Source organism: Condylura cristata, unplaced genomic scaffold, assembly GCF_000260355.1.
Source record: "Condylura cristata isolate star-nosed mole 26May11 unplaced genomic scaffold, ConCri1.0 scaffold00025, whole genome shotgun sequence".
Taxonomy (NCBI): domain Eukaryota; kingdom Metazoa; phylum Chordata; class Mammalia; order Eulipotyphla; family Talpidae; genus Condylura; species Condylura cristata.
The window spans coordinates 16,065,837-16,091,904 of record NW_004567126.1 but is presented as its reverse complement, the minus strand read 5'-3'; the positions used below and the strand labels follow the sequence as shown (position 1 = coordinate 16,091,904).

Below are 26,068 nucleotides of genomic sequence, written 5' to 3'. Positions count from 1 at the left end.
AGCCTCCCCACTTGCTTCCTCCTTTTGAAGACACATTTGGTCTCTAGGGAGTCTCAGCAGTAGTTCCCCTGGCTGGCTTGTCCATTTCTGAAGAAGCCCTTCTGTCTCAAGACAACATCGTAGGGCCTTTAGAATTCTCATTCTATTTCTGGCACCTCCATGAACTTCCTCTAATCTAGAAATTAGGAAACACTTAAGAGTTTTTTGTTTTTTAAACAGTTGTTTAAAGGTTATTTAATTCATACCCTATTACTCATCCCAACATTTTCCCCTTCGCTGAAGTCATCACTGAAATCAACATGATAGCAGGATGTAAGCTTTTCAAAGTACAAACAGGGAGAGGGAGAAAAACCTTTATTTTAAAAAAGTTGCAGCTTTCCCTTCACCTTTCATGACCCAACAATGTCACTGGGAACATGCTAGCTTTGGCTGGATTATGACTTACTGGGGCCATTGCATTTATCAATAAAGGTTGCAAGGTTGACAGTCTGAATTGCAACTAGGAATGGAACTCAGTGGGTCCTATATATCAAAGAAAATATAGAGGAAGATGCTTGTCATCCGGATCCTGTGTAGAACAACTTACTCAGAAGGAATATGTCCTGGGCTTGGCACCACGCGGAAACGTGAAGCTTCACGAAGTGTTGACTTGTAGGGCTGTGAGCTAGCTTAAGATGTTTCCTTGCCTAGTGATTCCCTAACTCTAGAGTGTAAACTGTGCTTTTGGTCCCTGATGAAGTTGTCATAACTTCATAGGGAAGGAAGAGGTACAGACGATGTAATATAAAATGAGATGACAGTCAAATGCTTAGAGGGAGCCTGGTAAATAGCGCTCAGTAAATGTTAACTGTTGTAAGCAGAGAGCTGTCCATGTACGGCTGTCAACTGACTTTCATTATTGTTGTGGAAATGCCATTTCTTTTTAGAGAAGGAAAGTTTTTTTCTTTTAGAGAAATTTTGACAGTATTTTTGTAACTCATATTTTTGTTCAATATCTATTGTCAACAATATTTAAAAAGTGCCCCCAGACCTGATCTTGTACCCAGATTTATTTTTTTTAATTTAAAAAGATTTATTTATTTAGCTGTAAGAGTTGGGGTGCAGGATGAGAGGATTCACCAAAGACATAGTGGTGAACAGAACAGGCAGATCTACTGAAATACACTGCAGAGGGGAGCAGCAGGTGAGACAGGAGAGGTCTACTACACCATGTGGGTCAGCTTCCTTGCTGGGGATTGAACTCATGCTGCAGTGGCAGCAGAGAGCTTCATAGTGCTGTATCTTAACCCCTCAATCCACCAGAGATGGCCCCATTTTTTGAAATTTTACTGGTTCTTGAAATCTTAAAGTCTGAGAAGCACTAGCCTTACTTACCAGGCCTACATTTCAAATCAAGTGTTTTCTAATTTATAAACGATTTCTTTTTGAGTGACATAAGGAAACTTGACCTCTTTGGACCTTTCCACATTGTGGAATGAAATGGAAATGGAAATCTCTAGATGGAGAATCAGGCTGGCAACCCACAGTTGGCTTCTTTCCAAAGCCAGGATTGAGCTAATGGGATCTTGGATTCTGGCTGATTGATATCACATACACACACACACACACACACACATACACACATATACACATACACACACACACACCTCTTTATCAGAACCGTTGTCTCCCACTTGGACTCCTGTTTCTCTCTTGGTTCTTTAGCACCTGCTGGAACTAATGGCTCCCCCAAGAGATAGTGGTCAGTTTCCGTCTATGAACCAAGCTTGTCAAGCCTCCCCTTCGCTGACAATTAACATGTATATAAAGAAGACAATGGATGCATCTCCTAGCCCTATTTATAGACAAGAGTGAGAATCACTGTGTAGGGTGTAAAATACTAACACTTCATGCATGACATCCTGGGGTGAGAGACATCAAGGGTAACATTGTGCTCAACTCTGAATCCTGCTCACTACAGTGTGACTCAGCTTTTCCCTGAGGTTTAGGGCAAAATGGGTCACTCATTCACGTGCTCCGCAAATGTCATTGTGCACTATGTATTAGATGTTGCAGAGGAGGCAAAGGTAGGTCAAACCAGGATCATGTCTTTAGAGAATTCACAGGCTAGAAAGAAGACACATGTGGATGATCATATTTCAAAGGGTAGGAGGTGATGGGTGACATAAACAGAAAGCAGGTTACATCATATGCCACACAATGACATTCAGCCGATGATGGACCCATACAAGTCTGTAGTCTAACAGGCCATGCTATACAGCGTAGGTGTGAGGAAGGCTGTACCATCTAGGTCTGTGTGACTATACCCTATGATGTTTACACCACAAGGAAATCCCCTAGCAAGCACATTTCTCAGAAGGTATCCCTGTCGTTAAGTGACACATGACTGTACTTCAGCTGAGGGGGACGAGGAAAATGGTATTTAAGCCATTTGTGCTCTCCTAGTAAAAGCCTCTGTCTTTGCATTTGGAATTCTTCCCTAGACATCCTCACTGCTTTGGGGGTGTTTTTTGCTCCCTCTGATTCAGTGTATATAGGATGGGGGCTTTGAGAAGCAAGGTGGAGGGAAGAGGGGAGCCTCTGGGAAGACAGAAAGTTGATATTGACCCTGTGCCCTGTGTTCTGTGTCCTCTTGAAGACTGGTGGGCCAGCTCAACCTTGTTGAATCAAGAACCCTAAAAAGAACTTGGATGTAGGTCAATGACTCTTGAGAGCCCCGCCCTAATATATACTGAATCAGAGGGAGCAAAAACACCCCCCAACGCAGTGAGGATGTCTAGGGAAACCAAACAGGGCTGGAAATGTGGATTCTGGCCAAACAAATCAGATGGATTAAGTCCAAACAAATCAGAAAGCTACAAAATAGTATGGAAGTCCAGAAGCACAGTAAGGCTGAAGGGCCCTACCTGACCTGGACTGCATCTGAAGCAGGGGGCACTGCAAGGGCCCGAAGAGTTTCCATCTTTGCTGGATCCTTCCACTGGCTTCTCTAGAAAGATGCGAACCTACTAGAATCCTTTTGTATTAATGTCATATACTTAAAACATCTTAACTGTAGTAATGGTTTCATATACATATGTACTTAAGTTGTATTTTCTTTTTTAAAGATTTATTTATTTATGCATACAAGAACTGGGGACCAAGAGGTGTGGCAGGGAGAAGCATGAGAGGGTTCACCAGAGACAGAGCAGGAAACAGAACAGGTGGATCTACTGAAATACACTGCTGAGGGAGCTGCAGGAGAGGCAGAAGAGGTCTGCTGCGCCATGTGGGTCACCTCCCAGGCTGGGAATAGAACTTGCACTGCAGTGGCTATGGATAGCTTCGCAGTGCTGCACTTCAACATGTTGCACCACCAGGGCTGAAGGCCCTTAGCTGTATTTTTTAAATAGGTGAAGTTTACTCATGTCAATTATATCTTAAGAAAGTTTTTTTTTTTTAAAGTACTCAGCATTGATGTGTTGATGTCAAACACCTTCAACAAAGCAGGGCTTCCCTCCACCCCTTGTCAGAGTAGGCTCCCCTGAAGGGCCCTGTTAGTGCTAAGTTATTCTATAGGAGAGACCAAGCCTGCCAACACATAAAGAGAGTGGGAGAACATCCAAGTTTGCATCATATCTCACTTGGATTCCCACTGTCTTCATTCCAGCCCTTCACTCCAGCATATGTCTCATTTTCACAGTCTAAAAGACCCAGGCTAAAATCCCAGCTTTCTGTCATTTACTAATTGAGTGACACTGAATAAATGACTTCTCTGAGTTTCAATATTTTGCTCATCTAAAAACAAGGATATCTTAGTGTTCTGACAGAGATGGATTCAGTCTACATATTGGGTGCCTGGCATGTAACGTGACCTCAGCTAATGATGGTTAGCCCTATTATCATAACTGTGGAGAACGATGAAATGGAGCTGGAGTGTTCAGTTTGCCAAAATGAAAAGCAGGATTGGAGATATCCATGAGAGGACTTCCTAGTTACAGGGTCTTTAGATAGGAGGAGGATGTGGGGTGATGAAGGAGAAAGGGCATTGTCTCTGATGCAGTTCGGCTGCCTACCTTTGGGCAAGTCACTTAAACCATTCCCTGTGTGCCTCAGTTTCTGCATTTGTAAAATGGGATCTATATTGTGTACTTTTGGGTGGGGTTGTATTAAATGAGGGGACTATGAGGAAATGTCAAGTACAGTGCATCACTTTGTAAAATTGCACTTTGTAAAATTACTTTTAAGGCAATTACTGCAGTTACTAATCTCGATAGCCTTGTCAGTGGCAGTTTCTGGGAAGAGCATCGTCAGCTCAGAGTAGAAAGTCCTTCCCAGCAGTAAGAGCTGGTTAGAGAGGAAGGCTTCTTTATAAGTATTGAACTTCCTGTTGATTGCTCAAGTGGAGGATGGATGGTCTTCTAAAAAGAGATTTCTGCTGTGTGAAAGATGGAAGAAAAGACTTGGAAGTTTCTGACAAGTCTGCATTGAATCTTCTGCCAGGAAGCAAGGGATGGGCAAGGTTGGGGTGAAGGCTGCACAAAAGAGCTATAATAAGCAGACAAGGATGAACCCTGCAGTAACCACAGGGGACTTGGAAATAGCTTCCTTCCCATAAAGCAGAGAGCGGCTGTGGGCATGCTAGAGACAACATACCTCAACAGCTAGGTCTTTATGCTAGGAGAGAGGTTGTAAATTCTGTCTCTCAAAACAAGAACCATCATGCCCTGTAATGAGAAGCCTGGTGGTGACCAAGTACCTGGTTGTGATCAGCAAGGGGGTCAGAATCAGGGCCCTCTTTGCAATCTCTCTTTCACGTGGATTTGGAAAGCTGTGAGTTTGCTTTAAAATGCTCAGGATTGCTAAGCTGTTGAAAGAGCTTTGGCTCTTTCAACTGGCCATTAAGTAACTGTAAGATCTAAGGAACGCACCTGACTTTTCTGAGCCTCAGTTCCTTTCCCTGACTACCTTAGAAATATTTTCCAGGGACCAAAGAATTGGCTGGTAACTTGTTGGAAACAGAGAAACTCAGGGCTCATCTCAGTCCCCTAGATCTGACCTTGCATTTTGACAGGCTCCCCAGGTGATACATAAGCACCTTAAAATCAGAGAAACACTGGCATCTGCTCTAAACCCTGGCCTCTTGGCTTAGTAGGTGTGTAAACTTGCAAGGACTTAACCTCTGTATATTCTGTTTCGCCTTTATACATGGTACCCTAATAAGACCGATTTGGTAGAGTTCTGAGGACTAATTGAACAAATGTATACAAAGAGTTTTGCATACAGTAAGAAATCATTAAGTGACTTTTTCATTTATAAAATTTCTCTGATACTTCTTTTACCATACACAAAGGAGCATCAGGCAAAGGAGCAGCAGACTTATGCATAGGCCTACTGAACATCTCTGTGTCAGGCACTGTTCTGAGCACTGAGGGTAAGGGCTGTTCCTTATTATGGGACTATCTAACTCACTAGCAAGGAACGGAAGTCAACATGATAGACAAAGTACAGGCTCTGATAGAAACAGACAATAGATGAGGGTTATCCACAGAGATAAGATAACTGAAAAGATAACTATTTCATCTTGTGATAGATGTTGGGAAGAAAATTTAACAGGGTGTGCAGAACAAAGCAGAGGCCCTGATTAGACTGGGATGGGATGGGGCTCTGGAAAGGTCTCTGAGGCAATACTTGTACTTAAATCTGGAAGGTGAGGAGCCAAAAGTCAGGGAAAGTACATTCCAAGGCAAGGGGAAAAGACACGCAGTGAAGCTACATCTTGCAGGCAGAGGCTTGGGCAAGGTCTGCCAGTGTAGGGTCTATTCTGTGGGGGCAGGAAGGCCTGGGGGGGGGGCAGAGACAGAGGGGAAGCAGCAAGGAGCCTGAGGGGGTAGAAGGGCAGGGAGCGCTGAGAGCCCAGGTGAGAGCATGTCTGCACTGCCCTTTGTGGGAAGAACCAGGAGCAAACCCTTGTGTCTACAGCATCCCTCCAAGGGATACTGCAAAGTAGTAAGGACCAGAGAGCCTCCTCACCAACCTTTATTGCAAGATTGAGGCCAAGAGAGTGAGGGGCCCAAAGGTCATTCTGCCCGAGGAAGGGCCCCAATTTGGCGTGTGAACTAGGAATGTGTTTTATTTCCAGAATGAGACTGAATAACTATTTCACAACCATCTCTACTCCACCTCCCTTGTCTCTTTCCTCCCACTGTCTCTTCTTGTGCCCCAGGCTCTGCCTCTCCTGCCCCCTCCCCGCCTTCTGATGCCGTGTTCTCAAGCCACTGTGTATCCACTGTCCATTACACATATTCTTGCTCCCTGAAAACTAAAGCAAGATCTTTTATCTCAATGATTCATCTTTCCCAAATTCCCATTTCACTTCCTGCGCCTACCAAACACTTCAGCATTCACTAACATTCCCTCCGGCATTGTTTACCATCTCCTTTTTCCTTTATCAGCCTGTTCCCTCTACCACACTGCAACCAGCTGGGTCTTGGGTCACATATGGCTCCATCTCCACCCACAGCACCAAGCACACAGGAGTTGCTCCATAGCTGAAATCTGTATCTTCCTATAACATCCGCCCACAACCAAGTCCGTTGAGATCCCCGGGAAAAACAACACACAGATGAAATTGTTATAAAACCAACCAAGGTCGGAGACATCTCTTCCTATTATGAGAAAAGCGATGTTGTGATTTCTGGTGTCAGAGTAGGATTAATATCACAGCAGAAATCAGTTTTGTCTGAAAGTTCAGACCGAACAGATGAGCACATTCATCTTGGGGTCTGCCTAGCCTGCCTCCCCTGGGCCGCTCTTATTTCAGAGTTCCTACTGGGCATGTGACTTAGAAGAAAGAGAAAATTGACACGGGGGTTATCCCTCTTCTAGTCAGAGGCTGGTCTGCAAACCCAGACCAGCCTTTTCCTACTTGCTTGAAGCCTATTACTGTTACACCTGACACTCAGGTTTGTGAGCAAAAGGATTAACAGAAGATCACACACCACTACTATTATTTAAGGGACTTGACTGACTGACTGCTTCGGATCCAGGTTTACTTTGTAATACGCCAAGGCCTAGAGACATCGTTGAAGCATATAGGGCCAGCTACCACCTCACTTGGAGCACAGTGTTTATGTCCAAGCAAGATCACTCTGGGGAAGGACAAGCTGGGGAACCACGGATAACTTCTTTGCAAAGCTGGACGATGCTCTTGTGACAAGGAGGCAGGGCAGGCAACAAGTAGGATTGGACCTCCCTGGTGGCACAGGACTTAGTCTCAGCATTATGAAGTTGTCGCCAGCTATTGAGGCATGAGTTCCATTCCCGGCCAGGGAGCTGACCCACATGGCACCACAGATCTCCCTGTCTCAGCCGCTGCTCCTCTCAGGAGTGTATTTCAGTAGATCCACCTGTTCTGCTCCTCACTCTGTCTCTGGTGAATCCTCTAACCCCACCCCCACACCTCTGGCCTATACCCCAGCTCTTGTATGCATAAATAAGTAAAATAAATTAAAAAAAAAAGAAAAAGTAGGATTGGAACATTGCTTTTAGCCTCATTATTCCTTCAATATATAAGGAATAATTGTCAATATGACTGTTTTATGTTTTGCCCTCTGTGCTTTTATTTCACAGGTCTGAGGCCCCAGGGCCCAAGAACACAGCCTGCTATGCTGACATCCAGTATGGTTAATTTGCTGTCTACTGCTGACACCTCCAGCTTCTCCCCAGTAAAAGGGTGTTGGCAAGCAAGCGAATCTGGAAGCCTCATAGCCTTTATGAGTACATCATCATTTTAAGGATAGACAGGAAACTTAGCCACTAATCACTTATGCCCATTCAGCATCCAGATGTATTCCAGCCTTGAATTGCAATTGGGTCAAATATGAGTCCTTAAATCCCTTTACTCTGCAGCCCATAAATCTTTCCTGTCAATGTACATCACTTAAGGTTATAGCAAAGCTGTTCCCAGGTCAGATAAATTAGGAGTAAGTTCTTCACTTATTCAACTTCTGTCAAAAGTGCCTCAAGTTTAGACTGTAATGTTCTGTTGGGATTTTGCACAGACTTTACAGATTCTGGTTCAGTAGGCCTGGGGTGGGTGGGGCCTGCAATTCTGCTTGTCTGACAAGCTCCTAGTCTGTGGAACACACTTTGGGTAGCAAGATACTCTATGACCAGACTGACCTCTCAGGACTGTCCTAGTTTTAACCCTGAAAACCTCTTCTACATCCTGGGAAACCCTTCAGGGCTGGACAAAGCAGAATGGTTGGTCACTGTATATAGTGAACTATTCTCATTTCCCCAGAGTAGAGAGCTGACTTATCCAGCAACACTCTTTCAAAGCAAACACAGTGAATGTCTGCTCAGTGAGATTTAGAGGTGAGGATACAGCACAGCAGGGAAGCCAGCAAAGAGCCCTCTGTGTGCTTGATGCTGCTCTGCTCTTGGGGGAGAGGGGCTCAGGCCACGTTGAGAGTGGACCAGCAACGATTTGGGAGCCCAAGATCTGGCTTCCTTGTTTGTTTCTGCTACTTTTTTTTTTAGGGTTTATTTTAATTTATTTATGCATACAAGAACTGGGATGTAGGCCAGGGGGGTAAGAGGATTCACAACCAACAGAGTGAGGAGCAGAACAGGCAGATTAACTGAAATACACTGCTGAGGGGTTCAGCGGGCAAGACGTGGGTCAGCTCCTTGGCTGGGGAATTGAACTCATGCCACAGTGGTTGTTGATAGCTTGATAGCACTGAGATTTTAACACCTGCACCACCAGCAAGACCCTACAGCTATTACAAGAAGAGTTTCTTAACCTCTCTGATCCTTTTCTGTAAAACAAAAGCTTACAATATCTGTCCCATAATACTGTCTGGAAATACGCTAACAGGCATAAGCACTAAACCTGCAAATGTTAGTTTTTGACTCTCGCCATCACTTTCTGTCATCACTGACTTGCTTGTATTTGGGGTCTCACCTGGCCTTCGTGCTACCCTGGTAGAGCTAGTGATGCTTGGGGTGAATCTGCCAAGACACAAGAGAAAGAGGATAGAAGGAGAGGGCTTGAAACTCCATATGCCAGGGAAAGAGCCTCTTGATTTACCAAGAGTTCGTGTCTGCCCCTTGTCATTCATTCCCCAGGGGCCCAAAGGGTCAGGGAAGGAATAAGTCAACATGCAGTTGGCCTTGTCTACTATGAGACTAAAGTTCAGAATTTGCTAGAAGTAGAAATTTTGTGCCTAGAAAAGGAGACCTAAAAACTGAATTGCTACTGGCTCCCTGGGCTCAGGTGTCAAGCAGGTTTTCAAGATACCCCACCACCTCCCTTCCGTCTGCATGGATGTGCTCACTGCACTGCCTACCAACTCACTACAATACAGGTGTCAGTCGTGCCCAGAGATCTCTGAGTGTGGTCAGCTTCTGGGGGGGACAAGGCATGATGTCCCCTATGTCCCTAGTACTCCCACCACCTTCTGTCCTGTGTCTGAAATTTTCATTTCCTCTTTTGGGTAATTTTGCTGATAAAGAATCACCATGAAAGATGCTCTAGGAAGAGGTAACAGGTACTACTAGCACCCTAGTAAGGAGGTAGTCTTTCTGTTCATCAACTTGTTCATTCATAGTTTACTTGTTCTCTCATCAAATATTTCCCAAGAGTCTGACGTGTGCAGTCACCAGGCCCGGTTACAGACAATATGCACATGGCCTGCTCCCAGCCACACAGAACAGAGGGAGCACAGACCACATCCTCTAGTGATCTGGACAATATGCTATGGGTGGGTGGATGAGCAGTGCTCTCTGTGTGGGAGTGTCGGGAAGCCTTCTTAGGTGGGATGGCAGCGGAATCCTGGCCTTGAGGGCTGGGTGGGAGCCAGACAAGCGGCCAGGAGGCAGGGAGGGAAATGTCACAGCTGTCAAAGAACTAGCGTAAGTATGTCCACAGGAGGGGGGTGGGCCAGAATCCTCACAGTGGAGAGCAAAAGCTTTCTGGAGTGGTTTGTGGGTCCCTTGCAGAGGTTATAGGGTGTAAATTTGAACCAGTGGGAAAGTAAAACAGAAACATGAAGAGACAACACGTGATGGAAGAGCTTTCCAGAGCTCACGGATCTTTTCTCTCCTTCTGTTTGTCTCTCTCCCTGTATCCATTTCTGTGTCTGTTTCTGCACACCTCTTTCTCTTTGTGTCTCTCTCCTTTTCTCTTTCTCTGTGTGCGTGTGTTTCTTTCTCTCTCTTTTACTACCCCCCTCCTTCCCATCGCCTCTTCTCTCCCCTCCCCTAACCCCCTCTCCCAATTAATCTCCAGCAGGTCTATTGATGAGGGAGAGACAGAGAAGCAGCAAAGCGAAGGTCAGTTAAGGTGGCAGACGTGTGAGGGACTGTCACCTGGGTTCCTCAGGGCTTGGGGAGCAGCAGGACTCCGGGAACAGGGAATGAGAGGCAGTGGAGCAGAGAAGGTGGCGTGGAGAGGTGGCCCGGTTTCGGCCTCTCCTTTGTGGGTGGAGAGGAAAGGCTGCAGGCTGTTGGCTCGCCATTGGCTGCAGCAGGGAGGGGGCGGGCCAGAGGCAGACCGTCTGAGACCAGACCTTGGCTGGAAAACCCCATGCTGCCTGCCCGACCTGAGAAACCATTCTGAGTGGGAATTCTAGGTCTGCAGAAATCTGGGGCACTTTTAATGGGGAGGGAAATCACACTCTTTGCTGTTCGGGTCAGTGGAAAAAAACTGACATTTTTCTTCTCACACTGAGGTTTTCCTTTTCTCCCAAATTCAAAAAGGAAATATAATTCAACACATCTTGAATTTGGGTGTTGGACTCATTGGAATTTAACTTTGGCAGGGACAAACAACTGCCTGCAAAGTGGAGGATGTAGGAATTGCACCTGCTCATCAGGTCAAATCTCCAAAGCCCATCAGACATTGATGGCTGCGTGACTTCTGTCTGAATGTCACTCTACCTTATCCCTCTGTCTCTTCAGTCCTGTCCTCCCAGCTCAGTGCTGAAGGAAGCAGAAGGCAAGCACAGCTCCAACTTGCCCTTTTGCTATGTTTAAGCCACACAGCCGGGGACACAGGACCTCGCCTCTCTGGTCTCATGCTCCTGATCTCTAACACCTGCCTCCTCATGGCTGTGAGGATGCAAGAAAATACTGGGGTGAAAGCCTCTAGTATAATGCCCAGAGGATGGTAGCCCACAGTTAGAACATCACTTCACATGGAGAGCAGAAGTGAGCCAACAGGAATTTTCCCCTGCTGGGGCGGCCGGAGGTGTCACAGGTTTTGGGAGCAGGTAGCAGAGGGGGGAGCTAGGTGCCCTGTGCGCTCTGACATGGCCTGGACAACCTGGCCAGCATACTGAGCAGCATGAGGAAGGGCACCTCTTGCCCAGGGCTGAATAGTAGTTTCTCTCCTTTTATATCTGAAGGAAGCTGGGGCACCTGGAAGTCTCTGTACCCCTTTCAACAGTCCCTGACGGATAAGGGAGACACAGTGGAGGAGTAGTCGTGGCAAAGACCTGAAAGCTGACCCTGCTGGCCTGGTGTCAATTGACTTCACGAAGACCCCAAGTATCTATAGGCTGACCCTCTCCAGCAAAGACAAGGCAAACAACAACCATTTATTAACTCTTTATTATGTCCGAGCAGGATGTTAAAATTCTTTATAGGTATTACCTCATTGAAGTCTCACAGCCATCCTACGAGATTGTTATTTGATGCAATGACTGGTGAGCAAAGTAAGATCAAGAAGGTGAGGTCACTGACCTAATGTCTTATGGTTATAAAGTGGGGTTTTAAAGCAGGATCTGAGGACCCCTGGGGCAGGGCTTCCACAGAGGATGCTATACTGCAGGGCCCCTGGACACCCCCCTTACGCCCCTTCTCCTGCTCTTCTCTTGAAGAGTGATTGGATATAACTGAAATTGTCACTGGAAGTAATGAGAAGTGACAGAGGCTGTGTTAGAAGGCTATTGCTCCAAGTTGAACGCTCTCCACAACCCCCAGCCTAAATTTAAACAATGAAATCACAAAGCAATTTCCCTCTCCAGGACTTGCGTCCTTCCCTCCTGCTGCACCCAACAAGAAAGAAATAAGAATGTGTCATGGGCTGAGTCTGTTCAATACAACAGATTTCTTCTGGAATTGAAAATTCCTTCTCATCTTAATGCTATTTGCTTTGCATGTGAAGGAACAACATTACAACCGGAGATGAACAGACCACCATTCTTAATTAAGAAACTGAAATGCACTGACATATTTCTCCTGCTTTTTCCTCTTTTAACATCCCCTGAGGAATGAGGAAATAGAGGTAGTGATGTAGCTGACAGGCTGAGATGAAGAATGAACCTATTGCTTTCAAGAGAGGAGGACACTGGGAAGTTCAATCCCTCCAGGAAGCACCTGGCTGAATGCCAAGACACACCTCCCTAAATCTGCCCTTTCTGATGAGTGAGGGAGGGCTATCAGCCCACCAGGTGCTTATTTAGCACCAACTTCACTAACGAGAGGAATATCAGACCCAATCCCTAAAGACCTATATGAGGAGAAATACCCTATCTCGGTGAGACCCCACATAATTAAGTTGCTTCCTTCTTGGGACTCCTAAAAACCTTGGTACTTTCCTTGATGATAGCACTTATACATATCAGTGATTCCGTGTTTATGAATATATCTCCCCACTGGCTTGAGTTCTTAGATGGTAGAAACTGTGCCTTTGTGTTATCGAGCCTCAGAGCCTTCCTTCTGTAATTGTTTTGTGAGTGAGAGTCTGTGAATGAGGCCGATGATGTTAGAGTACAGATGTGAGTGCTATGATCCCACAGGGGTGCTGGAGGAGGAGCTGCTGCCATCCATGAAATAGAAGCTTGGGGAGACTGTAGACACCAGGAGGTCAGTTGTTTCAGCTTAGCATTGTCATTCTCCACTGATTCAATTTCTTGCTTTGCTCCCCCCTCCTTTCTTTTCTCTGCCCTCTGTAGTGATCGAATTCTCCAGATCCCCTTTGCTATCTTGTTTCAAAAAAGACCACACTGACTGGGGAGCCAATCTGAAGACAGCTGCCCATTTTCTCTCCTCCGTGTGGGCACAAAGGAAACACTCTCTCTCTCTGCCCTTTAGTAAAACAAAGCAGCCTTCGGTCTTGGTCTTATCGCCACCAGACTTTGGCTGAGGCTGCTCTCACAAGGATCCAACGGACTGTCACTGACAAAATAAAGGCTGTTTGATTTCAGCATCCTTCTCCACTTAGGTCTATTTGGTGCCAAAGGAAATAACTTTAGTTTTTGCAGAATCCAGACAGTTAAGAAGCACAGATAACCCGAATTGGGGAGGAGAAGTACAGTCTGCATTCTTTTGGGGGTCAGGGAGAGCAAAAAAATCAAAACTGCTGCAGATATGAATTTCATTAGAAAAAGCAACATACATGGCAACTCATACGCAGTCACACACCTTCATCACTCACAACCTCAGGGCTGTGTGCTAGTAAGGGGACCATATGTGTCTGGTCCCAAAACAGGACAAGGTCTGTGCAGCAATAACTTGAGTACTTCAAGAGTCTTTGGATTAATCAGAAGGAACCAGTAATCCATGCATAATATATGTTGTAATTCTAGATTATAAGTAGTTATGAACCCAAACAGACTATTTCTTAACCATTTGAATGAAGTGCGGGAGTGGGCAAGTTGACAAATGTTCTAATAGAATCATCCCACTGTGGGGTTTACTGTTTGGCAGCCCTCTCCATTTTGGTAACCCTCTCTTTTTGGTAACACAGAAGGCTTACGTGCAGAATAACTAAGTGCCTTCTGGGAAATGGAAGCCATGGTCTTTAGAACCCAAAGTCGTGGGATGGTGGCCTGACTTAGTAGTTACCTAACAGGGTGATCTTGAGCAACTCACTTTACTTCTCCAAGCCTCAGCCTATTTATCTCCAAAATGGCATAGTAATGACATTTACTCTCAAAAAGTATAAGACAAAGGATGATAATATACTTCATAAGCTGCTAAACCTCTCATATAAATATTAGAAATGAATTTTACTGTCATAATAATCCTACCTGTACCTCTCTCAGGTACTATGAGTGGTCTAGTGACATATAATTCATGTTTCAAAACCCAACCACAAGCTCAAATTTATGCAGGGAATTCACTGAATTGCACAGACAAGGGATGTACTTTATTATATGTGAGTTATGCCTTAATTTTAAAAATGGAAGAAAAGGGCCCTCCCTTTCCACCTATGTGGCGGTGTAACCAGTTAAAGCACAGCACTATGAAGCTCTGAGCAGCCACTACAGCACGAGTTCGATCCCTGGCCAGTTTGCTGAACCACATGGCACAGCAGACCTTTCCTGACCCAACCACTGCTCCCCTCAGCAGTGTATTTCAGTAGATCTGCCTGTTCTGTTCCCCACTCTGTCTCTGGTGAATCCTCACACCACCACCCCCTCCGTCTAACCTGTACCCCAACTCTTGTATGCATAAATAAATAGATCTTTTTTAAAAATGGAAGAAAAATTCTCAATGCTTTACACAATAGCAGTGTACATGGACGTCTACCCTGGGTGCTGGAGTTGTTTTGTAGGTGACTCTGCTTAAGATGAAGTCTTTGGATATTTTAGTCACTAAGCTTCTTGGTCAGAGGTGTCTAGCCATCAACTCTGACCTTCATGTCCCCAGCTTGCGGCCACCTTCTCCTGTCTCACCTGCTGCTCCCTCAGCAGTGTATTTCAGTACATCTGCCTGCTCTGTTTCTCTCTCTGTCTCTGCTGAATCCTCTCACTCCCACCTCCACCCACTGGATCTCTGGCCTATACCTCAGTTCTTGTGTGCATACATAAATAAACATAAATCTTTAAAAAAGATAACTTTAGTCTAATAACCTCATTTTGCAGAGAAAGAAACTGAAGCTCATTATGGTTTGACTTAACCAGTATAATCCAGTAAAATTCGAAGCTACTGATTTCACATCCTACTCTTTGTACGCACACACTCAAATATTTAGGATTTGGGGTATAATCCTTTTTTCCTGCACATACCAGACATTATACATGTCACAGATACCAGGCATTATACATAGCACAGTAGAAGTTTCCAGGATTGCCAGTTATGATGGCTAAATTGAAGTGTTATGACATCTGCCCTATTTTTCAGGCAATTTCTCAACATGAAAACCAATGCCAATTATTCAGCATTGAGCTCATATGATCTAGGAGCTTAACTCCATGAGCTCAAAACAAGGAGAGATATTTTCCAGTTCAAGACTGTGTGATAAAGACAGATCATGGAATTAGGGTTCTAGTCTTGGTCCCCTGCTCAGCTAGCTATTTAATTTTAGTCAGATCTCTCTGAACTTTTGTTCCTTCTCCATCATAAAAGAAAGAGTATGTATAGATCAAGGTTAAATGGGTTCCAAGAGAGGAAATAAACTATATAGACTTTAGAAGTTAAAAGACAAATTTTGATACATATGTGTCACTTTCTAATTAGTGGATTCATAATTTTCATCAGCTTCTCAGAAGAAAGTGTGACTCAAAATTTAAGCACCATTAATTTAGAAAGTCTCTTAGCTTTTCCCAGTTATGGCAGTTTTTGATTCTACCTTTTAAAAATGTCTAGTTCACTATTATTAGGGATGCTCATGAAATATACTCACGTATCATTGCCCAGCTGAGCACAAGACAGGAATAAGATGAGACAGATACAAGCCTGCTGGGAATGTATCATTATTATGGCCATCATCATTAACATGGGAAAATGAGAGGAGGACATGGAATCCTACTGAGACCTGTCATTATACTACAGACCAATGGACCATGCACCCAAGTCTTCCTCAACATTATTTTTTGGGGAAACACAGTTCTTCCCTCATCCTGGTCAAAGTTTGGATGAAGAAATGTATAGTTATGGCACACATCTGATATAACAAAGTCAGTTTGTGTAACAAGTCCATTACCTAGCCCTGCCATGTTTTATATGTAATTTTTAAAAACCGGTACTGGTTCTATTTGCATTAGTGGACAAGGAAACACAAGTGAGCTGAGCCAAAAGTGGGGTCCTCATAATTTTGTTGGCTCACAGTCAAAAAGTAACAATCCTCAAAACCTTTCACCCCTTAACTGTAAATGCTCCAAATGTTTCAAAAATCTAATTATCTGAACAAATAGTTCAAAAGCTTTTTGTGGATGCTGGTCACTGAAGGTGACACACAGGTAAGTGAGACCCGGTCCCTGTCTACATGGGTTTTGGTACGTCAATTGGGATTCAGATCACCATAAAACAAAGTATCTTAAGAGGAAAACTTCTGGCATCCAAAGGCAAGAAAGAAAGTACATTCTGTTGGTGGACCCATGGATGGACACATGAAAGAAGTGGTATTTGTGGCGAGACTTGGAAGCTGAAGAAGATTTTGATATGCAGGGTAGAGAGGAAGAGGGCATTTTGGTGGAAGAACTATTACAAATGAAAGCACAGAATCAGGAAGAAGCACGGGGCATGTTTAGGGCACAGCAAGTAATCCAGGTTCCCTGGAGGAGGAATATTGAATGATAGTGTGCCAAATCTCTAATATGTGAATGAAGTATCTGCACCCATGGATAGACTACTATGGGAATAAAATCATGGAATTATAGAGATTTTGAATTTAAGATCCCCACCCCCATTTTACAGGCAAGGGAATCAGAAAAAGAATCCCGAGAACTTGTCAGATTCCTAAATTCAAATTCTTTGCATGATACTGGCTGCCTCCAAGATGACTCTGGCTGCAGTTTGTGTAAGATGGCAAAGCAAGAGAGCTCGGACCAGTACAGAAGCCCAGAAGGAAGTTCAAGTGGGATCATGAGGACCTGAGCATCAAGGGAAGAAGGAAAGGGCAATGGTTTGAGAAGGGGCTGGGGAAGCTCATGAACCCTCCCTTTGCTCCCCTCCATGGGCTCAGGGCATCACATGGTTATTCATTTCAGAGAGGAATAGCTTCACTCACTGGCAGGTCCAGAAAGCAAGGAGTCAACTGTTCTTTCTTGTTCAGACTATGAACTCGTATCTCACCAGACCCTCCTTACACACTGTGGGTTCTCTAGCAAGAGGCCAGAAATCATGCTAGCGGTTATTAGAAACAGTCTTGGAACCGTGCCTTTCAGGAACCAGTAGATGATTTTTGGATTCAGGCAACACTGAAGGTTTTCTCTCTGGCTTTGAGAAGAGTGCCCAGGCTCAAAACCTTAGCTCAAAACCACTCAGCAAATAAAGGTAATATAAGCGCAGAAGAGATTGCCCTTTGTGTGTCTGACCCATGCAGGGATGTCAGTCATAGAGGGGGCCCTTCAGTGTTGTTCCCTTGGATGCCAGTCTCTGGGTCACCAGTCTCATCCCAGGTCTCCTGCCTTGTCTCTTGTCTTGACCCTTCAGTATCACTCCTCTGTGACTTTATACTTGAACAGTTTTATCAACTGAGAACTGGGATGTCATGAGTCTGGGTATGTCTGACAAAGATAGATGTGGCAAAAGCTTAATAGTAGGTGTGAATGCTGAACACCCAGTTGCGCTGAATTCTAAGTCAGTAATCCTGCTCTTCTCCTCTATGTGGCCTTTCCTTTGTAACAATATTATAAAGACAGAATGAAGAAAGAAATCATGAGAGGTCACTTTTAGGTTTTCTAACAGAGCACTACCTCAACAGATTAATTTTTTCTGACCAGAGGCACTCAATAAAGACCAGTAAATCAATGCTAGGTCTTGTCAGTTCTTTTTTATGAACTAAGAAACTGACCATCATCAACACCCACTGATTTCAGATGACCACTGGGAACAAAATCACTTTCCACTTTTCAGAAACTGTGTCCAAACAGTGCTGATATAGAGCTGGTACTCAAACATTCTTAGTTTTGTTTCTTTTCCCCAGACCCTTCCTCTAGATCCAAATTATGCTAACATCTCATGCCAGATGAAGAGGACTAAACTGGACTTCACTAGGAGAACAAGCTTAAGAGTCCTTCTGTAATGATGGAAAGCTGTACAGCATGGTGGTTCAGCAAACAATCTCCACCATTCAAATATCAACCCTGCTAATGATGAGCTTGTAATCTGACCTCTTTACACCTTGATTTCATCATCTATAAAATAGGATAATAACAGGTCGCTGATAGGGTTGGCATGAAGAATAAATGAGTGAACAAGATAGGACATATAAAGTACTCTCATAATAAATACTTAATGAATTTAGCTGTTTTTAATAAGACAACTCTAAAGTATGAGTCCACTAAACATCCTGTAATTGGTAGCTTAGGGGTAGAGGCCAATGAAGGTGACAAAGGTGTCATTGGGATAGATCAGCTGTGCAGAGGAATAGTATTGCAATACTGTGCCAACAAGTAAAAGAGATTAGAAAGTAGTGGCAACCTGCATGCCCTACTTGAGCAATAACTTTGGTCACCTCTATAACTACTCTAACTTGGGTAATTACTGCTGTAAGGTTATCCCAGGTAGGCGTGTGTATGGCCTAGACTGTGGTTAAGGCGAGAGGGCCAGAGAAAGCAAGAGAATGCTCTAGACATCTATTTCAGGGGTGTTTTTTGTTTTTTGTTTTTAGCTCCTCCTAACTCTCACTTGGGGTTTTTCTAGCCATCAGTTCCCATTGAACTCCTGGTATTCTGGGCTGACAGAGCTAGGAGGAACTTAGAACCATCTAGTTTTGGAGCTCCAGAAACCAAAAGTGTAGTGAGTGGTGACTAAATTGTCCAAGGTCATTCAGCTAGTCAGTTCAAAACCGGGGCTTTGCTCATGCCACCACACCAGCTGGCTCTTTGGTTTCCAGGCCTCAGCTAACTTTTGGTCCTAACTCCAACTGGACATGCTTCCCTGTGCATACCTTGTTTTTACCTCAGCTCTCTGGCCCTGGAGCATCAGGTACTCATAGGCCCCTTCCTGTCAGGTCTTGCCTGCACACATCCTTGACCTGTACCAGCCCGTATTCCTGGCCCAGGAATCTGTGCATAGGTCTCAGAGGGGGTCAGACGTGACACCCAGAAGCGACACCCAGGAGGACTCTTCCCTTTGCCACAAAAGCTGTCTTTCTACTCTGGGTCTTCGCTCTCACTCCATCTTTTCCCGTCTTCTTCACACGCCAGTTCCCTCAGTCTTGCTCCTCTGCTTCATATTTCCTTCACCTGTTTTCTCTTCCACCCCAGCCCTTACTCCTTTTCTTCCCGGGGTCATTTTCACATCTGCACCTTCACGAATCTTGTACTCTGCCTCTTCTCCTCTCCTTTCCTTTCCCTGTCTCTTTCCTCATTCCTTCCTCTCACCCTTTAACACATCTGTTTCTAATCTGAGCCGCTGAGGCGCCTGTTTGAAACAAAAAAGCTCCCCCCACCCTCAGAAACCTGGCACAAAAATTTCTGAATAAACCTTCCCTCCCCCAATTCTCCAGTTTCCCTTAGATACTCTTGAAACAAAACACCACCCCCTCCGAGGACCCTCCACATCCAAGGGTTCACGGCCAAACTCGACCAGGAAACACCCCCAACCCTAAGTCTGCTCCAGGGCCCAGATGTGAGATATTTTCCATGGCCGACTGGGCGGCCCTCTGCCGCCAGATGTGTTCCTCCCGAGCCGGGAGGCAGGGACACAGGAGTCCGGCGCACTCCGGGCTGGGGGGGGGGGGGAGCGACCGTTCAGACGCAGCGTGGTGGCCGGGACGCAGGTCTGCGTTCGCCTGGGGCCACGCGATCTCCGCCCTGCCGGGGTCACTCACCTAGCCAGAGGAGGAGGAGGAGGGACATCCCGATCCTCGGGCGCGGGCACTTCCCCGCTCAGCGGCTGCCTGGCTCCGAGGCGGCGGGGCGCAGCCGACGGACCTTCGGCTAGCTGGGCGCTGTGCCTCGGTGTGCGCGCGGGGTGGTCACAGCCATGTGCGGGCGCGGGAGACGGCCCCGCGCCCCGCTCCGGGTCCTGGCGCCCCGAGTCCCCGGGCGCAGAGGGGCTTCCAGTGCTCTCCCGAACAGCTGGCTCCCAGACGGGAGCGGGGACCAGGGTCCGGGAGGGAAGGCGAGGTGAAAAGGCTCTACCGCTTCGTGGAACACTTTTCCCTGTTTGGAAAGAAAAAGGAGTGAAGAAAGAGAGAGGGGGAAAAAAATAGAGTGAGCTGGAACCACATGGTTGCCTCCTACCGGCAGCCCCTCCCTCGCTCCCTCGCTCGCTAGTTCCCTCCCTCCCTTCTGCATTTGGGGTGAGTGGCGGCGGACCAGCCCTGGGTGAAGCAGGAGTTGGCCCCGGAGGGGCTCCACCTCGGGGGCCACAGGGAGTGCAGAGGGGGACTCGGGCCCTGGAGAAACGCTGGATGTAGGACTGATCCCCGGTCTGAGATAACCGGTGACACTTCAGCCAAGAGGGAGGGATGAGGCCTTTTGGAGTCTTCTCAGTCTCTGTTCTCACCTAGTCCTTCTCTCCACTTCTCTTTTGCATCTTTTCTAGCTCACACTCTCACTACTTCCATCTCTATTTCTCTCACAAGTTTCCTTTCTTACACCACCACCACCCCTGCCTTCCTCTCCCTAATTTCTTCACTCTTCTTCCTCTGCTTCTCTGGCCTAGCTGTCTGGCTCTGTCCCTGTGACACCGCAGGCTGGCCATAGCGACAATGAAGTGTGGAAATGACAGGACTGCCAAGCACCAGTCTTCCCTGGTTGCTCTCCTGACTGCTGCCTGGTGTATCACCCTGCAGCCATCTTTGCCTTGGCTTTTCACATTCACTCTTTCTCCTTTTGCAGTATGCAGAGCAGATCCAGGGTGGGCTAGACTAGCAGGAGTGGGGAGCCAGAGCTAGGTGCAGCTGGCCTGTTAGGAAGCACTGGAGCAAACTGCACTGTACATGCTTTAGCCAAAATATCTACCAGCCCTTCAGAAAGAAAGAAAAACAAGGGCCCACCCTCCCGGGTGCCAGGGACCCGGCCTGAGAGTTTGGCTGGAGGAGAGGCTGCAGGGTGCGCACAGGAGAGGAGGGGCTGAAGGCTGAGTCTGGGGAGCTGAGTAGCTCCTCAGTCCTTTTCAGGACACTGAGGGTGGGCATTTTGGGGTCTGCCGTGAGACCCCTCCACTAGATGGTGGCCAGTGAGGACCAGAAAAGGAAAGAGCTGTGATGACCACACTCAGGTTGCAGCTTCCTGGAGCAACGCTATTGTGCGTTCTGGGGCCTTAAGAAACCCTGTCCTGCACTCTGGACGCAGCCTCTGGACAGCCCTGGGGTAGTGGTTTCTCCTTCGGCCGTACAGAGGCATGAGGAGACATGCACCCTAAATCACGCTCCTGAATGTATTGGAGGCTGGGGACCCCTTTGGGAAGTGGGGTGCCTATAAGAGATGGACCCCTCCAGGTGTGGCAGACATTCAACCCATCTTTCCAATCCTCCATCAACTGGGCACTTTCTTTCTTTCTTAAAGAATACAGAATCGTTTTCACTTGTTCATGTAATGATGTAAAATACAAATGCTGACTTGACACATAACTTTCTCTCACACTGACAACTCGGCAGATTGCAGAATCCAGAGGAGTTGCTAGAATAACTCTGGAGCATACTGCATGAGTAATCGAAAAGCTTATTCCAACCCATTTCTTCTTCTGTCCTCTCAACCATCTTCATGATGTTGTTGGGTGAGATAGAGCCACAGAAAGGCAGAGGTACTCAGGTCCCTCTAGTGCACAGTCACTTTGGTTTCTGTGAGGCAGCTCCATGGGCTACATACATCCTATGGGCTGTAGACTCCTCTCATTTGCTACTCCTTTCTGGTTGCAGGGAAAACCAACCCATTTCACAGATGAGGAAAGCAGAACCCAGATGAAGTTAAGGGGCCTGAGGTGGCTCAAAAGAAACAGCAAAAGCAAGAGCTGCTCTGGGCTTTGGGGTTCAACTGGAGAAGTGCCGTCCAGCGCCAGCATTGATTCCCTCCCTTCTGGCTTCTTAAGTGACCATTTACTAGGCATCTGCTAAGGGCCCGATACTTTTTTTGCAGGTGTGGAGGACACAAAATGACTAGATGTTGGGTTTTTTAAACATTTGGAATTGTTGTTCATGGCAGCAACGGTGGACTAAGAATCATTAATTATTTAATACTTATTTTTTAATTTAACCTTCTTGACAATGAATTTTTTATTCCATTTTAAAGATAAGGAAACTGTAACCTAGAAAGGTTAAATATCTTGCTCTACATCACAAAACATTAAAACCCCTTGCTTTTAATATTAACCGTTGAATTTAATATTCTAAAATATGATTATTACATATTATGAAATGTTTAAAGGTCTCTGACTCTGAGTACTTTCATTTTCCATTTTATACTCCTTGTCTAATAAGGGAAGTGGAAATACTCACAACTGTAATTCTTTTTTTTTTAATTTCTATATATATATATATAGATATATTTTACATCATCATTCATGTCTGTACTGTTTGCTTTCCCCTCTCAGGTATAATTCCCATAAAATTCCCACCACCAAGTTACCTGTGAACCCTCACCAGTCTCTCGTGCTCTTCCCGGCCCTTCCTTGTTTTAAATTCCTCTCCCACCCCTCCCTTTCTGAGTGTCTCTGATTTATAGTTGCCTGCTAGTTTTGTCTCCGCCCCGCCCCCCCGCCATCCCTTATTTGGCTCCACTATGTTCCTTCTATAAGTGAAACTAGCCAATATTTTTTTCTTTTTCATTCTGACTTATGTCACTGAGCATAATCCCCCCAAAGCTCCATCCATGTTGTTCAAATGGCACGAGTTTATCTTTTTTGATTACTAAAAAGCTTTGGATTTTGGGGCCCTCCCTGGTGGTGCAGTGGATTAAAGCACAACACTGAGAAGCTAACGCCAATCCAGCATGAGTTCCAACCCCACCGCAGAGGTGACCACATGGTGCAGCAGACCTCTCCTGACCTGTCCGCTGCTCCCCTCAGCAGTGTACTTTGTCAGTCTGCCTGTTCTGCTCCCCACCCTGTCTCTGGTGAATCCTCTCACCACCCTTGCACCTCTGCCCAGTACCCCAGCTCTGTGTGCATAAATAAATAAGTCTTTAAAAAAAAAACATTCGATTTTGTATATCCACCCCATCTTCTTGTTCCCGTCATCAGTTTTGGGGCATTTAGGTTGTTTCCATATCTTAGCTATTGTAAATAGTGCTGCAGTAAACAAGAGTTCAGGTTTCATTTTGAATTAGTGTTGCATCCTCTGATTCTATTCCTAGGAGTGGAACTGCTGGTTCACATGGTAGCTACATGTTTAGTAACTTGTGGAGCCTCCACACAGCTTTCCCCAGTGGCTGGACCAGTCTGCACTGCCACCAGCATTGTAAGAGTTCCTTTTTCTCCACATCCTCTCCAATTTTGTTAATGTGTGCCATTCTCAGTGGTTTGATGTGATATCTCATTGTTCACTATTATAGTTCTTAAAAGAATGGGAAATGGGAAAATTGTTAATTCTGTTGAAAGGCTCAGGAGATGAATTTTTTGTTATTTCTGCTTTAAATTTTTTATTTAGTATTTTGAGATAATTTCAGGCTTACAAAACAGCTGCAAAAATAGCACAGACAATTCTTGGGTACTCTTTGTTCAGATTTTTATTCTTTAGTATTTTTTTAAAGATTTATTTATTTATTCATACAGAACTCGGGTACAGACCAGAGATGCAGAGGGTGAAAGGATTCACCAAAGACACAGTGGGGAGCAGAACAGGCTGACTGACAAAGTACACTGCTGAGGGGAGCAGCAGGCGTGTCAGGAGAGGTCTGCTGCACCATATGGGTCACCTCTGGGGCAGGCGGGGATCGAACTCACGCAGAAGTGGCTTAAGCTTCTTAGTGCTGTGCTTTAGCCCACTGAGCCACCAGGGAGGGCCCTCAGTATTTCTTTCTAAAGGAAATATTTTTGAAAATATTTTCAAGCCCCAACCGTGATCCACCACCTCTGTTGGCCTTTCTTGTGTACCTGGTGATATCGTTTATCACTTGAGGGCTGGTGTACCCACAGATAGGGGTTTGGCTGTAGGCAGACATGTGTTTAAACCTACATCGCTCAAGTTAAAAGTAAGGAGACATCTCCAGCTTCAAGACATTAGACACCCAAAATGAGATTAGATCATAAACCTAACTAATGTGGTTTTCCTAGGCCTGAAATTTTTTTTTTTTAAAGATTTATTTATTTATGCTTACAGAACTGGGGTATGGTGGGTGAGAAGATTCACCAGACACAGAACAGGCAGACTGTTCTGGGAGCAGAACAGGCAGACTGACAAAGTACACTGGCTGAAGGTAGCTGTGGGCGGGTGAGGAGAGGTCTGCCATGCCATGTGGGTCAGTTCCCTGGTCGGGGATTGAACTTGCACTGTAGTGGCTTTGGAGAGCTTCATAATGCCATGCTTTAATCCGCTGCGCCACCAGGGAGAGCCCATTCTGAAATTTTTATGACCAGGAGGTATCTGGCATATATTCTTTGGGGAGAGTCGTGGAGATAATGCTCCTCTATCTGAAACCTCTTTTTTTTTTTTTTTAAAAGATTTATTTATTGTAAATACAGAACTGGGGTACAGGTCAGAGGCTCGGGGGCGGTGAGAGGCTTCACAGGGACAGAGTGGGGGGCAGAACAGGCAGATCTACGAAGTATACTGCTGAGGGGAGCAGCAGGCGGGTCAGGAGAGGTCTGCCACGCCATGTGGCAGGCGGGAATCGAACTCATGCTGAAGTGGCTTTAGCTTCTCAGTGCAGTGCTTTAACCCGCTGCACCACCAGGGAGGGCCCTGAAACCTCTTTTTTACTGTCCCTATCTGTGGTTAGGAAAATGGAGTACCTCTGGGGATAGGTCTGTAGCCAAGCAACCCACTGCCCACCTCTGCTGTGTCCCACATTGATTAACTGGGTGCCATGGGGATCCATGAAGGTATGTGGCAGCCTTTACCCTAAATGGGCCTCTCAGTCCAGTCAGAGAAAATATCAACATGTGAAATGTTTCAACAACAGTGCAAGAAAGTTACATAGTTAAGTGCCAGAATAAATTATGCTGACAGTAAGAAACACTGGAAATTCCAAGAAAGGAGGGGGTACTTAAGCTGGGGTGGTTGCAAAGTCTCCTTGGAAGAACACTTCTTGAGCCAGGATTTGGGGCATAAACAGAATTTCTTTAGATGAGAGGACCCAGGAGGACCTCTGGAGGCCAGGGGCACTCCTGGACAAAATCATGGAGTTAAGAATGGCCTGTGTATATTTGTTAGTTTCGAGTGAAATGAAATACATGAAGTTAAAAATTGGTGTTGGAGGCCCTCCCTGGTGGCGCAGCGGGTTAAAGCACTGCACTGGGAAGCTGAAGCCACTTCTGCATGAGTTCCATTCCCACCTGCCCCGGAGGAGACCCACATGGCGTGGCAGACCTCTCCTGACCCACCCGCTGCTCCCCTCAGCAGTGTACTTTGTTGATCTGCCTGTTCTGCTCCCCACTCTGTCTCTGGTGAATCCTCTCACCCTCCGCATCGCTGGCCTGTACCCCAGTTCTATAAGAATAAATAAATAAATCCTTTTTTAAAAAAAATTGGTTTTGGAGCTGACTTTCCTGGAAGAATTAGTTGGAGGTGAAATTGTGGAGTCCTAGATGTGGGGCAAGGACCATGGAACTTGCTTAGCAGCTTTTCCAGAGTTACTGAAGACATTTTACCAAAAAGGACCTTGATGAGGTCCTTCCCCCCATATTTTGGGGGAAAAAAATTGACAGCTTCACCCAGAGGTGACCCCAGAAATAAGCCAAGAGTGGAGAGTTTTATATCCCCATGCTTTAACAAGGACAACTGATAGTTTCTCAATAATTTTTAAAGTGATACACATATGAAACGACAAGACAATTCCCTTATCTTCCTTCGCTATGGAGAAGCAAAAAGTGTTTCTAAACCTCTTCTCGATAGAAATTCTAGAGCCACTAAGGGTGTGTGTGAAGCATCAGAAGAGAAATCTGAATCAGGAATTGTTACAACTCATTGCACTAAATGGGAAGATGAGGTGGGGATGGTGAAACATGGGGAATGTTTGGTAAAAAAATCAGACAAGTTATATTTCTAGTGGTTAATGTGCGTAGAGAGGAAGAGAAAAGA

At 45.6% G+C, this 26,068-nt stretch overlaps 1 protein-coding gene across 1 annotated transcript in view; it reads right to left on the bottom strand.

Moving 5' to 3' along the window:
* CLMP (CXADR-like membrane protein) overlaps positions 1-26,068 on the bottom strand; it is a 154,168-nt gene that overhangs the window by 76,031 nt on the left and 52,069 nt on the right. The window contains exon 3 of the mRNA XM_012729398.1: positions 19,715-20,048. Coding sequence (XP_012584852.1) covers positions 19,715-20,048 — 334 coding nt within the window. The remainder of the gene's footprint in view (positions 1-19,714; positions 20,049-26,068) is intronic.